Below are 15,077 nucleotides of genomic sequence, written 5' to 3' on the forward strand. Positions count from 1 at the left end.
GTATTATCTTCGATTGTTTTCAAATTCATAGAAAATGTCTATTCATGCGATAAATGAATCATTCATTACACGCGATAAAAACAAACTTGTTAATTCTTAAATCTTAAAATGCGAATTTAACCTATATACGATAATAATTAATCAATGTTGACAGATTATTATCGGATAACAATTATTAATCAAGTTGGGTTCACGATCTCTGCGTAATATGACGTTTTATTTTGCTTGAAAGATATATATGTATATATACGTAATTTTTTTTTTTTTTTTTTTTTATATATATCATAATTAAATTAGCAACAAAATTTTTATCACTCGAAACGTATTTAGGTATAAAAACACGGTGATAAATCGGTTTGCAAATACTTCAGCATTCGCCAATCTTTCACACCCGCTCTGATAATAATTCAGCTGCTAGATTACTGCATCGTATATATATATATATATATATATATATATTATGTATTTAAAAGAAAAGATATGTTTCACCTATTTCACGTATCGGTCATCCATACTTGAGATAGAGATAAAAAAAAATCCTGAACGCTAGAGCACGAATAATACATAAAACGCGTGGAAATATCCGATACAGAAAGTGTAAGAATTGCATATAAAAAATGAATATAAATGAAAAAGAAAAAGGTATAAGCAATTAGCAATTCTAGGTTGATTTCGCCTTTGAGACACGCCAGGCGTGTTGCATCGCCCAAATAGAGAGAGGCCGCATATACCCGATGGCCCGGTAAAATTTATTCGCATAAAGGGCTTCCGGACTCTCGAAACCCATGCCAATTTTCTCGTAAACAGTCCTGTAGACTCCCTCGGCGGTCTTGAATCCAATTTCCGGCAAACCCTGGAGAAGCGAGGAAATTAATCAATCAATTAATTAATTAATTAATTAATTAAGGCTCCTGAAATCCGTCTTGCATCAAACGGGGAATGGGAAACGTCCGATTCCCCGTTTCAATTCACCTCGTGAATCATCAGCGCCGCCAGACCGTAGGTAACGCCGGTCCACATCTCCTCGCTCTGTATCGTCAGTGTGTCGATACCCCCTGACGGCAGGTAGCCGTTAACGGCACCCTGAGTTCCGTTCTTGTATTTCATTACGTTGTTGTCGTAAATCGTCTCCAGTGCCGACTTTACTTTGTCTTTGGGGAATACCTGTATCCGGTATTGAGAAAAATAATTAGGGAAGAAAATCGAGAGAATCCAAAAGCGAAGGAAATAAAAAAATTCAATCTACTGAGAAAAGTTGTTATATGTTAAATTGAAAATGTTATTACTGAAATTTGTGATCAAGTGATAAATTACAAAAGCACTTATCGTCAGATATACTATATAAAAAATTGTTACACTTAAGTATATAATTTTTCATCGTTTCGTGCTTTTATAATTTTTGTATATACAATTTTTTATTATCATTTTATAGAATTCAATAATGACATTTTACAATTCAACATACTATCATAATTTTCAGTAAGTTGGGCTTGAAAAATTCGGCCAACTTTTGGAATATAAATCTACTTCAATAGCCCGATAATGCTGTCTAAAAATTTCAAGTGAATCGAAAAACTTAAATCACCAATAAAAATCTTAATCAACTTTATCGCGAGTAAAAATTTGATTTAGTAATTGAAAAAAGTATGAAAATAAAGATCGATCTGCATGATTATGAACTAAACGAATTCCAATTGAATTTAACAATTCTCTGTCAAGATATAAATTTCCGAAATTTACTAAATTTTTAAAAAAGTGAAAAGTGAAAAAGTTGACAAGATGTTTTACTTTTTTCTCGTCAATCCTACCACCTACGGTTTCATTTCGTTTCTTTATTAATAATAAAATTCTCAATTTCTTTGCGTAAAATGTATTTACGGTATCTCGGAATTCATTCGTGTGTTTGACCAATAATTGAATACTGATAACACTAATCTTCGTATAATCGATATACGACGGCAATAAATACATTCCCGAAAACCCAGTGTGATTGCTTTTGGTAGACAGAGAGCTCATCAAAATGGATAAATTGGCGGTGTAAAGCCATTCCCATATAGTTTGTCTCGGTGTTAGCTACTAGAATAGTGCAGGCATAGCGACGTGGGTGTTTATCGATGACCGCAGTAAAGGATGGAACCACATGGAATCCCATAAAAGCAAATGCCGCGACATTTATAGTTCGCGGCTTTCGAAAACCGCCGAATTCACCGACGATATGTGTCACTTATATAATGGAAACTACTGAAGCTGGCCTCATCGAAACGGTGCAATGCACTAAAACGCTGCTAACGAAATTAACGATTATAATATCCTGATCGATTTTCAGTTTTATCTTGAGTCAAATAATTAGAGAAGATTAAAAACGAAGAATACAACTTTGGACTTTCAACTTTCGAGATAATAAACTTACGATCGTAAGCAAAAATCGATGCATGATATTGTTGATATCTATGGTTTGAATTGTAAAACGAAAGAACAAAGTATTGATTATTCAAGTAAATTACAGGGGAATAAATTCAAGTGTTTTAAAAAACTAAAATTATACACATCACAAGCGTTACTCACTTCATGACCAAAACCAGACGCTTGCAGGAACCACTGACCGCATAATTGATCGCTCATAATGGTTTTGCTGTATGATTTTTTCGCCGTATCAAAGTTATAGTATTTACCTGAATCAAAGTGGAAAAGGATTTATGGGTTTAGTATAATAAGCAGGCGTTATAGAATTTTACATGCAAGATATTTCGAAAATAAAGCTCACCGTTCCAAAGATTGGATTCGAAAGCTTCCTTGCCTTTTTCCAGCGTATCCAAATACCTCTTCCGGTCCTCATCGTGTCCGAGAATCTCTGCGATCTTAGAAATGCATTTTAGAGCAGCCAACCAAAGACCGCCGCAGTATGCGCTGAAAATGATTATTCCTTATCGAATTTCTACCATTTCATAGGTATGTTCTTCATCGAAGATAAAAATTTCAAATAATATTTTTCATCCAGACTACATGCATCGAGTATATTCGCATTTTTGGTGGCAAAATATAGCGGATGTTGATTTTTTCTAAAAACGTTTAATGAAAGTCGAAAAAAAATTTTAAAAAAAAATTTCCCTCCCGAAAAATGACAGACTAATTGCATGAATAAAACATTTTACCGAATAAACTTCACGCGAACAGGAAAAACGGAACGATTATTTTCAAATCCTTCCCCAGAGTTTTCACACTGTAAAATATTCAAGTTGAACGTGTAATGCAGGTTGTCGACTTGTCGTCACGTCGCTTCCGTTTAGCTTTTTAAATATTTCAAATTACAGGCTTTCCCTCGGGCGCCTGCAGTTTCCGTTCACGCAAACGACCGCAATAAATACTTTCCGTCCACGGTATCTTGAGTTTATACTCAGCATCGTGCATGGCGGCGTAAAAACGGCAATAAAAAATGAAGAAGCAACGAATAATAAAGTTCAACACATATTTACGGTATGCCATAAACCCGATAGATTTTCTTACTGCGACTTTATTTCTGACGTCGACCCGTATTTCCTTGTCTCCTCATTTTAATGTAATTGTCTTATTTTATTTTTTTTACCCATTTTTTCCGTTCCTTCGTAATAATAATAATAATAATTAATTATTGTGCGACTGAATTAGTCAGTAATTACCTAGAATTCAAATACTATTAGTTTCTAGTTTTACATTGAAACTCAATTGAGATGGAATGCATCCAAAAATGATTACCTGTTTCCATCCATCACCCAAGTATCGTAAGTCTGGTCGGGGAATCCTCCGTTTTCTATCAACCCGTCACCGTCTTTGTCCCACGTTAAACTTACGTCCATCACCTTTAATTTCGTACAGAGGAAATGTGAGAGCATATTTTATCCTTACTGTGCAGTGGACAAAGACAAGGATACATAAAAAAAAAAATGGAATTGAAAGAAAATAGAAGAAAAACGTGAAATAATACAGTTAGTGTATAATTTCATTTGACGTGCTAATTAGGTGACATTTTAACATTCAGACGTATACCTAAACTGTGAGAATACCGAAGAAGAAAAGAAAATCGAGAAGGAAGAACGAAACTAATTTCAATTCTCACAAAGTCAGTTATAACGGTAAAGTAGTAGAGAGAGTTCTGCGCACAGATTCCCATACCGACACTTACCGACAGTGCAGCGGCTTCACAGCTCAGACACAAACCCTTTTTCAGGTAAGAGTCATTCCCACCGAGACTGACTTTATCGATCACCGGTAAAAGGGTTTGTGTCTGAACTGTGCAGCGGCTAAAATGTCGGTAAAACGTCGGTATCAGGATCTGTGCGCAGAACTGGGTATCTTTTTTACCTGTTTAAGAACCGGCCACAAATCCCTGAGATATTCAACATCATTGGATAATTTGTAATCCCGATAGCAGCTGAGTACGTATTTCGGATTGAGGTCTCGCCACTCGGAAACGTCATGAACCGGATACGCATTGATGATTTTAAAGGGTTCCTCATCTGTGGGTTGAACGGAAACAATAAAATGACCAATTCTATCAAGAAAGGCGGAAAAATTGATATCAAATAAATTTTCTATTTACACGGATCGCCGACATCATGTGGCACCGATCCCTTGATTTTTCTCGGAAGCTTCGCACCGTCGTAGAGAGTCGTCCACACCGTTGTGTCCTCGGCGTTTACGGTGTCGCGAATTTCGTACTGGATAACAGCCTGGATCTTCGGCCAAAGCTGGGCGAGAGCAAAGGCTGCGTAAAAATGAACATCGTAGGTGTTGTACATCCGGTATTCGTGACCTTCGAGGTAGGCGAAGCGGCCATATTCCTTCCTGTAGATTCAGAGAATCAAGTCATTTATTTACGTGCTGTGAAAAAATACTTATTTCTCGAAAGTTCAAGTCTGATTTCATAAAATTTAATAAAATGTTTTACCTTTTTTATTAAGGAAATTGGTTCGTTTAAAAAAATTTTAATACATGATAAACCTTACTCAAATTTGAGATATATTTTTTACCAATTTAAATAATTAATCGACTTTTTTCTGGAGAGAAAAAAAAGACAAATAGAAACCCAAGTCGGGTGTTGAACGGTTTTTCATCTTCTTTCGAAACGAACGATTGGAACAAGGAACGAGATCACCTAATTCTCACCTCGGATCGGAGTCTGGATAATCGTCGGAATCCTCGCTTCGTATCCATATCGTGCCACCGTCAGTGACGAAGTAAAGCTCGTTAAATAAAGCACTTTTGTACCACTCGGGTAGACCAGGATCGTCTAACACCTCCCGTTGCCAATCGTCTATGTCCTTTTCCCATGATTTATAGCTCGCCAAAGCGTGCCTGGATATTTCCGGAGCAGCCGATCGTTCCGAGTTGTAAAAATACTTGGTGTAATACCTTCGGATTAAAAGATAAAGATTACGATAGAGAATTGTAAAAAATAATTATGATTTATCAAAAAATACGAAGATTCTTGCTGTTGGAAGTAACGTTAAATTGTTTATTTAGGCCATTTAGTTAGTTAGTCATAGTTTCCATCGTTACTCAATTATCTATCAGCCACTTATGTTCCTAATATACAGAATATAATATATCAATTATAATATGCGTTAAGTCGTTTGCTTATAGTCATTGCGGTAATTCCTTCCGTCGTTTATTATCACATTTTCCAGCAGGTCATTGTTTCGTTATTTACAGCTTATACGATTCTAACACGATCCACGTACCTCAGATATTCTCGCATTTTGAAGTGAAACTGGATTTTCGGCATATCCCAGACAAGAGCGAATTCAACTTCCTCGATTTGACCGGCTTTCACTAAAACCCGCGACGATACCGCTGCGGCGATTAGGCCATCTGCGTATTTATTTATTTATTTATTTATTTATTTATTCACTTATCATAAAGCCCAAAAAATTTCTCTTCAATAATTCAATGTTCCATGTAATTTTGAACGAAGAAGGATCATCCCATCAAGAAGTAATTACCAGTCTTTGGCGATGTTCGGATCGACCTTTCGTCCAGTTTTCCATCAGTCTCCAGGTCCTCCCAGACCTCCATGCCGTCTCCTGTCGGATCAAAGCTCAGGGTTCGCGTAACTTTTACTTCATCGGTCGACCTGGAGCTGATCGCGTAGGTGCAAGGCATGCCTCTGATTTCCTGGTGGATCATCACCCCGGAGACGCCTTCATCGCCGTCGAAATGCTCGTTCCATTTATCGCCTGATCGACAATTACAGTAGTCATTGTTTACGGCAATTCATTGTTATCATTTTGTTGGCGCTTTATCTCAGGGAAAGAATGTGATGACGTTGTCCATGCAGATAAGCTGCTCATGTTCATATTACAGGAGTGACGATGCATGAAGACAAGTTACGGTATCCTTACCGAAATGATTCTTATCTTATAAAATGAAAACACCATCTGACGATATTTGGCGAGACGCCAGTCGACTGCGTGGTATAAGTAATTGACTTCAATTGCGATTTTATATACTGTTCAAAATGAACGAGCTTATCAAATTAGCGTCTTAGCGTTTCCAATTAGACGAAATGTTTCTTCTTGCGGAGCAAGAGAAGTCAGAAGGATCGTGAACAGAAATAAAAGAGCAAGAAAAATTGATTGATACGTAAAGATGATTGTTTTGAATAACTTGAATTATTCACGAACCTTCCTTGTCGATGGTTTTGTTTCCGTTACCATTCCTGAACGTAAATGTAATACTGACGAAGAGATCTTGATCGGAGCGGTTTTCAACGTCCCAAACGAATACAGCGCAGGGCAGTGAACTGTCCTTGTAATTGTTCGGTATCACCGGAGACACTTGACGACACGTTAATCTCACTTTGTGATCCTCTATATCGTATGTTGTCCAAGCACGAGGATAAAGCCCCGTGTACGAGGCTTTCGATCCGTCAAATCCCCATTTCCAAGACTTCAGGGATTTCGGTTTCCTGGAAATAAAAAATACCGTCAGAAGAATGTGACGATAAATAGTCTCTCTGCAAAGAGTCTAAACCATTAACGAAAGCAATTGGAACGAATTGAACATCAACATTTTTCCCCGCAATTTTTTCATCTTTATAACGTCTCTAGTGAAAATGATTTCCAGAATTTTCTACAAATTTTTAGAGAATTTGAAACGTTTCGTACAATTTCACAAGATTATAACTATGCATAGTTATTTTTGATAGAAAATTCTTTACAAAAAATGCGGATTTCCGCAAAAATTCTTAAAGGTATAAATTTTCACCAGGGGTGGTGAGAAATATTTATTTTAGGACGTTAATATCACCTTTCAGTCGACAGAACTTGATGGTAAATCGTTTTTCCGGTGGCGTCTTGGATCGTGAGGATGAATTGATTGGCCAGAAGAGTTTCGTACTCGTATATACCGGGTCGTAGACTGTATCTGCAGAATTCACCTTTAAACCCGCGATTTATCGACCCGCCTCCAATTCCGCCGATTGGGACCCCTGCATGTATAATTTTTCAATCACTATAATATCTTAAATATCACAAAGTGATGAAATATAAGAAAAACAAATATAGGTACATTCAAAGTAAAACAAGAGGAGAAATTCGGTTTTCTCACCGTAAATCTGTTTTCCAGTCTGCATGTTTACATAATCCATCATCGGTCTTCGTCCTCCTGTCGTCGTCCTCGCGAAGAACGAGACATATCTGCAAAATGGCGATTAAAAATTAACAAAAACTCAACGATTCGCTGATATTCAAGTCATATTCAAGATTGATTGAGTTTTGAATACAAATTACTAGTTTGAAATTCATTACCGAATCAGTTTAGAGAAAAGCTTATATCAATTTCTATATTCAGACTATAAATTCGAATTTCCTTTAATAAGAAGTCCTAATAACCTAAGCGTTTCAAGCAATGTATCATGAATTCCCGTTTTTTAAATTCCGAAGGCTGATAATTTCTAGAATTTTTTGAATTCGAACGGTTCAAACACCCTCAAAACGCTTTAAAAATCTATCAATCGACGTTTAAGTCGAGTAATTGAAACAAAAAAAAAAAAAAAATGCTGGAAAAAAACTATTCCTGAAACGTTAAATTTCAAATTTTTAAAGACCGTTCGAATTTCCCGCCATTTGAATTCACGCGTTGACGACGTCGCGACATGTGAACAAACGAGCGAAACAGATGCGCGAAGAATTGTGCGCATGCTTACTCGCGGTGTTTTTCATACGCCTAGACACCGCGTTGTAAACGTTGTTGTGAATAATTGACTGAAAGATGTAAAGAATCGAACGAACCTGTAAGCGAGCGGCAAAAGCTGAGGAAGTTGCTTGAGACGAACGGTTGCGCCTTGTTTCCATTTTTCGGGGTACTTGTGGTTGAGTTTTAACTTCAAACCGTAGTCCGGCGGGGGTTTAACGACCGGCTCGATTCTGCCGACGGGTTGAGAGGCCTGAACGTCGTCCATAACGATTCGACGCGACGTCGCGACGCCTGAATTTGAACGACGATGCGCGTCACTCGCTCGCCGCGATTAGACTAAACGCGTTAAGCGTTCTCTGGTCGGTTTAGACGGTCCGTCGATAGGATTCGACACCCTCGACTTTGTCCCGCTTATCAGCGTAACACAACGCGACACACAAATATAAATACGAAACTTCGTACTTTTTTATACGAATCCAGAAACGAATGGAATGGTGATAATAATTTCACAATCAACCCCCGAGATCGTGATAGCAAAAAAGGATTAAACCGTTTATCAATTCGGGACTCAATAATTTTATCAAAAAATATTTTAAACAAAAATTGTTGGGGAAAAAAAAAAACGTAAAAAAGTGTGACCGCGTCTTCATCTTCAATAATAAGAGAGAAAAAAAAACCACTAAAAACCATTCAACCGGAGGTGCGAAAACCTCATTGCAAATTAGGTTCCGAATTCAACGATTCTACCCGTTTTTTTTTTATAATCACCTCGGGAGTTGATTGCAAAATTATTATCGCAATTCGATTCAGCTTGATCGAATAATCCTTAGATCAAGTTTCTGGTTTCATACCGAAAAAAAAAATTATTACCTTTAATTTTTTTTCCTGGCCTATCATATCCACTGAAAACGGTTTTTATTAGCAACTATTCAAATCCCCGGTTTACAATTATGCAATCCTATAGCTGATGTGTCGTATAATTGCAACGAGTAGAAGTTTTATCGTATTATCTAGGTATCTTATCGCCTCATGTTCATGATAAACATAAATATGAGCGGTTGAAATCGGAACAACCTTATCAGATGGTTGACAATTATTAGTTCGTATTATTTAATAGACAATATTGAGTAGATTTCGATACTGAAATTCTTAAAAGGAAAATGTCGAAAACATAATAATTCGCGCTACCTCAATTTCTCCTACTTTTATCTCAATTTCAAACTAGAATATTATAAATTTAATCTATAAAAAGATTTATTTTCTGTAATTCATCTTCACACCTCCGCAGCAAAGAGGCGGGAAAATTAAACGCTGATTTTTCAAATCTCCTTTGTAAAATGAGCAACGCCATAAAAATGGACTGGCTTAGCTCCGCCGAGGGCGAGTCGTTGCTGCATCACTTTTACACTCGTTCGACTAATAAGAGACGATTTTACGGTATGAAGGATACACATATTAATGAATATAACATACACAACGTCTAATTATCGTATCTAATTAGCAGGCTGAAGTTGGTAAAGTTAACGCAACAAAACATCAGGAAAAAATCATTATTTTACAATTTAATTAAGGATGACTTTCAATGATTTGTCTTTTCGAAATATGAGTATTTCTTGTTCATCAGAATATACCGAATATCGGAGAATTCAAAAAAGTGCCAAGTAAATATTTTCCTAAACACGCATTGTTGCAGCTGTATAACGATACCAACTTCAACCTCGCGTCTAATTAATTACCGATCTAAACACATTTGAAACCATCCAGGTATATTGGAAAGACCACCGATACCTTCGTCGATCGAAGAAGTCTCGTACAAAATATTCATGGCGGGGAAATCGGGTGTCGGAAAGACTTGCGTCGTGTCCCGTCTTTCAGGAATCAAAGGATCGTCGCCGAGCGGGACTTACGTCGAGACAAACGGCATAAAAAGAACGACGATTTTCTGGCCTGTTAAAATATGGGACAAGGTTGTACTATTCAAATTGCAATTCTGGGACGCGTCTGAGAACAGCATCAAAAAGTACAGCCACATTTTACCGGTTGGTATACTTCAGTATTATATAATAAGTACATATTTTATCATTTATGTACCGAAAAATTGTTTTTTGTTCTAACCGTGTAAATGAAAATATCACCAAATCGGTATAATCGTTTCGTATTTCTTTTTTGCAATCTGTAGGCCTGCAAAGATAAAGTCGACGCGATTTGCAGTGTATTTTCTTTCGACGATACGGCGACTTTAAACGATCTTCCACAGCTGATGAATTCAATGGCAGCGACGAAAGAAAAACCAGCCAGTATAGTGGTCGGAACAAGGTTGTTTTCAGATAATTTAATGATATAAATGTTAGGGTGAAAAAAGAAGCAGAAACAACATGAATCGTAAGAGTATTGAAACAATTTTAGCAATTTCAATTCACAGGTACAAGGTTTGGTCGACGATGGCCGTGTCTGATACTCAAGTCAAGGAATTCGAAGACAAGTGGAAAGTGAAAGTGATAAGAATAGATACCAACAAGGCGGTGGCGAGACCCGAAATCTTTGACTGCTCATATCAGCTGAATTGGATTTGCTCTGCGCTTTGGGATAGGGATCAAGAATTTATATCGAAACAAGTAGTGCAAGTTTGATTCCTACGATAAGATAACAATTTTATTGCAACAATCAGAGAATCTGAAAGTCTCGGTTAATCGTTTTTGGTCTTAACGACTGGTGATTCCGTCCTAAAAAGAAGAGAAAAAACCGTTTAAACAGTGATAACGTAACGTTAGAATAATTTAAGTAATAAAATTTATACATACACTTTCTTTTCACCAATTGAATGCCGTGAAAAATATGAGGGTCGAAATTATCAAGCCCACCGGATGTAGAATGGATAAAGTTTTCTCCATCCAAACCGTAAATTTTTTACCAGCCTCGTGTTCGTTCTGTAAAATAAAACGAAGATTAATATAGCTTGGACTTTAAGCTTGAGACTTATAATCACCTCGTTGCAGTCGAAATAATCTACTTCCGCCGGATTTAGATGATGAATTAGAATGCTCTCGGCCAGCGGTATGAGGATTAGAAGCAGGCAGATCAGAAACCAAATGTCAAGGGCCTGGAAGTCGGTCAAAAGCTCAAACGAAGCTCTGTAGTTTTAATCTTGGCTACGGGATTCTCAAGTTTACCTTCAAGTGAGTCAAGTTCGATGATCCCCAATTCGAATTTAGAAACATGAAGAGAGTCCCGAGTAGAGATAATTGGCAGGTGATTATTCGCGTGCGGATTCCTGCGGAATTTTCTTTTAATATCCTGGTTCAATTACACAAAAATTTATTACTAATTGTCATTATTTTTTACCTGACGATTTTATCCAGAGGGAACCGTAGGCCATTTTGACCAATACAAAGCTCGGCAAAACGCTCTGGATAACTTCCCGACGACTGTATCTTGCCAGATAAATTTCCATTACTAAAACGCTGAAATTTCCGGCGCTCCTTACTTCCGTTTCGCTGTAATGATTGATCCTCTGAATACGAAATTCACCGAATTCTTCGTCTACTCGCGACTCGACTGCCGGACCGTTACCGGAAGCCCACTTTAAACTGACCTCTTCCTCGGTGAATCTGTCTAAAATAAGCGAATAAATTACGATAAGAATTTCAATGAAAATATAGTAACGGCTTCGTAAATGATAATTGCAGACACCGAAGAACTCACAGGATCCAATTTTTAAATAACAAATCTGTTTGTCAAACGGATATTTCGTCAAGTCTTTCGTGCATCTCGGCTTCACCAGAAATCTGCAAATATCTCTTTTTTTTATTCTTATTCTCTTTTATAAAATTTTACTCAATTCTCATAAAAATTTAAATGTTATTTCTTGATTAAGAAATTATAGGTAAAAATGACATTATTCTGAACTAAAAAATAAAGTAAAAAAATAAAATTATAATTTAATTATTTCCACATTTAAATAATAAATTATTCAACGCTTCTTTGTTATTTAGCTAACCGTTCGCTGTAAAACACACTTCCGTCGGCAGTACCGCGCCAAAATTGAGTCCTGTCGTTCCCCGCAATTTCCGGACAATTATTGCCGACGACGAATGTGATTTTCGGATTCCAAATTGCTCCAATCACCGCCAATCTTCTCGTTTTATAATCCGGCCCCAGCCTGCTGTCGTACCATCTCTGGGTCATTTCTAAATCAATTTCGACATCCTGCGGGGGTTTGAAAAATCGGAGTATAAAAAAAAATTTGACGACACAAAAAGAGCAATTGAAAGTCCGATTGTCGGATTTTTTTCACTCACCAAATTCCTTACGTCCAGAACATCAATCTCGTTAATCGTCAGTGACAAGTTAACCGTTGTTACAGCTGGAAATATTTTTACCTCACTTTGAAAGTTCGTCAAAAGAATTTGTTGTATAATCGTATAAATTTTCAATTTTTCTATCTATATTCATAGTATTGTTAACTATCTTACCACTTTCTTCTAACAGCGGTCGATTCGACGATTCTTCGTTAGAAAATTCACCATTCCGTTCAGACGCAAATTTCAAAGACGCTACTCTGACGTCGCAGACTTTTCTCGCCAAAACGTGACTCAAATATCTAAAGTTAAATCAAGTAAACGATATTAAGTAAATATAAGTATTTGGCTTGGAAGAATTTTTAACAAGTGTTACAACTATACTCACAAGATCGTGATAATGAAATGATAGCGATAATTGAAGGAATTATTCGTCGTTGAAGGAATCATTTTTTGATACTAACAATAAGAAAAATAATATAAAAAAATAAAAATTATCGGAGCCGTCCTTCGTCTTCTTTCACGCTTTACAATTTCACTTATATCTCAGATTGTTTCGAGCTGTGAACAGGCCGCGACTGTGACAAAATTCTTCTTTCAGATCTCTGTTTAACTCATTATAAAATTCCTCGGTCGACAATATCGAGTTTCACACGATATAAACGAGAGAAACGGTTCAAAGATAATTGGCTTGTTAGGATTTTTTACATGTATTTAAGTATAAAGAAAGGAAAAATGTACAAAATTTATCGAATACAATACCAAAACTTATACACCGAAAAAATATTGCTAACTCTATCTTAACCGACGTATTTTCGCGATAAGAAGATAATCGTATAAGAAATAAAATTATTTATATTTTAACAGACATATGCAGGTAAATAAGATTAATAAATAAAAAAAATTGAACCTTTATTCGAGTCAATAAATATCCTCCGATCAATCTTGAGTGAAAAGTATTCCGCAATACGGCCAATTTGTTTTGAACCGTGTTGCGTTTTCACAATCATTTCTTAACTTCCTAATTAACATAATATTCCTTGATTCACCCTATATGTATATTACAAGTAAAACACCACCAGATCAGTCAACAACGAATTAAATCGCTCGTAGAATAGATACGTACATGACGACAACAAAGAGGAAAGAATAAAAATGTATCATCGGAATGTGTTCTAAGAGGTGTTTTTATGAAATGTTGAAAGAATGAGAGCGCGAGAGAGAGAACACGAATAATCTCTTTTCGGAAGAGATTCCCCGATGTTTACGCAGGCGTCAATTTGGCCAACGGATAAACAAGGCTGTAGATACCGGCAGCGGAAGAAATGAGACCGAGGAGTCCGACGACTCCAGGATTGAATCTGGTGTAACCGAGAGAAGTTAGAGGTATGAAAATGTCGCAACTATTTTTTATCGTGTCGACAAAAACATCTGTGTGATTCTTTACGCAACACAAAGCTCGAAACTGCATTGGTAGATCAAATTTACACGTTTTAACAGCCCGCAATTTTAGGCCAGCCGTTTCCTGCTCCATTATTTTCGATATCTCATAAACGTCTCGTACAAGGTTCATCACTATCGCCATCAGCCAGTACTTGTTTGACACTTGATTCCACTTCTCAACGTTCACCTGGCAAATCCCTGCTCTGCCGACCCAGATTATGTGGTCTGCAAGCAGGAACAACGCGTTGGATATCTTGGACAATGTCATCGTTATCCTCACAACCAAATCTGGATACCTCATTGAAGACAACGCCGAGTACAACAAGTCCAAACATCTTCCGAGCCGCAAGACTGTTTGAAAATAAAGTAAAAATTAAAATTTGGACTTGGTTTACATGACTCACGACCATCTCTTTACATATATAAAAATAGAAAATACTAGAATTATAAACAAAAGCTTAGATGCTAGTGCTTTGTATCAAAATCGATTGTACGCTACAATCACTTGTTTTGCTTTGAAGAAATTTTCAATTGGTACAATGCGATTCATGTTTTTCTCAATATCTGAACGATATACTCGAGTTTCCCCTAATCTTTCGAGAGACTCTAATTTAAAAAGCATGAAAGGTTGCTCAGGAATTGACAAATAAAAAGATGATCTGTGGTTGAATGGCTAAGACGAGAGGTGAAAATACGTTTTCGAAAGGAGCTGAAGGTGTATTCGAGACTTTTGAGAACATCGATTCTCTGCCTGGTCCGTTCTCCGTTTTGAAAGAAATACCAGCTGGCCCTGCTGCCGTACTGCAGTAGCCTGAAACAGAAAATTTCAAGAATAAATTAATGGTGGTAAGCGAAAAAGAATACTTATCGCAAAAAAATGGCAAGTGTGTATAATAAAAACAAGTCAAATGCAGTAAAAACATAACCTTATAATCTTGTCTCTTCCGGCTGTTTGATTGTTCAGCTTCACTATCTTATCCATTTCTCAGTTCTCGTAATTGCAGTTTCAACGAGTTTCGTTTTTCGCCTCTTCTCACTTCGTACACAACTCCTTTTACATAACTGCACGGCTCTTTAATTTACATATTTTACGGACATTAGACTGCTTTGTTTACCACCTGACAACTCTGAATTCGGTCCGGCCTGTATGAAAAGAGAGAGAAA

General features: G+C 36.8%; 3 protein-coding genes and 1 pseudogene across 4 annotated transcripts; 1 reads left to right on the top strand and 3 right to left on the bottom strand.

Moving 5' to 3' along the window:
* Positions 1–608: 608 nt before the first annotated feature.
* On the bottom strand, positions 609–8,478 carry LOC124415076 (non-lysosomal glucosylceramidase). Of its 2 annotated transcripts, XM_046896355.1 has the most exons (14): positions 8,268–8,476; positions 7,585–7,673; positions 7,285–7,465; positions 6,660–6,943; positions 5,979–6,212; positions 5,718–5,847; positions 5,143–5,388; positions 4,577–4,821; positions 4,339–4,493; positions 3,733–3,836; positions 2,765–2,907; positions 2,566–2,672; positions 973–1,164; positions 609–853 (listed from the first exon to the last, which is right to left on the bottom strand). In XM_046896355.1, exons 1-14 carry the CDS (start codon positions 8,435–8,437, stop codon positions 662–664), a joined length of 2,472 nt encoding a protein of 823 aa, XP_046752311.1. In that variant the 5' UTR covers positions 8,438–8,476; the 3' UTR covers positions 609–661. The 2 variants fall into 2 exon arrangements, 1 of the variants encoding a protein (XP_046752311.1); XR_006930096.1 differs by lacking the exon at positions 2,566–2,672 and having other exon boundaries at positions 714–853; positions 8,268–8,478.
* Positions 8,226–10,844, top strand: LOC124415079 (ciliogenesis and planar polarity effector 2-like). Its single transcript, XM_046896357.1, has 5 exons — positions 8,226–8,338; positions 9,461–9,609; positions 9,937–10,211; positions 10,352–10,488; positions 10,595–10,844. Exons 2-5 carry the CDS (start codon positions 9,510–9,512, stop codon positions 10,800–10,802), a joined length of 720 nt encoding a protein of 239 aa, XP_046752313.1. The 5' UTR covers positions 8,226–8,338; positions 9,461–9,509; the 3' UTR covers positions 10,803–10,844.
* Positions 10,845–10,885: 41 nt separating this feature from the next.
* Positions 10,886–12,983, bottom strand: LOC124415078 (annotated as a pseudogene).
* A 616-nt stretch (positions 12,984–13,599) lies between these two features.
* LOC124415080 (peroxisomal membrane protein 11B) lies at positions 13,600–15,045 on the bottom strand. Its single transcript, XM_046896358.1, has 3 exons — positions 14,840–15,045; positions 14,609–14,724; positions 13,600–14,264 (listed from the first exon to the last, which is right to left on the bottom strand). The coding sequence occupies exons 1-3, from the start codon at positions 14,893–14,895 to the stop codon at positions 13,735–13,737; spliced, it is 702 nt and encodes a 233-aa protein (XP_046752314.1). The 5' UTR covers positions 14,896–15,045; the 3' UTR covers positions 13,600–13,734.
* Positions 15,046–15,077: the final 32 nt, after the last annotated feature.

This window comes from Diprion similis, chromosome 14, assembly GCF_021155765.1.
Source record: "Diprion similis isolate iyDipSimi1 chromosome 14, iyDipSimi1.1, whole genome shotgun sequence".
Taxonomy (NCBI): Eukaryota; Metazoa; Arthropoda; class Insecta; order Hymenoptera; family Diprionidae; genus Diprion; species Diprion similis.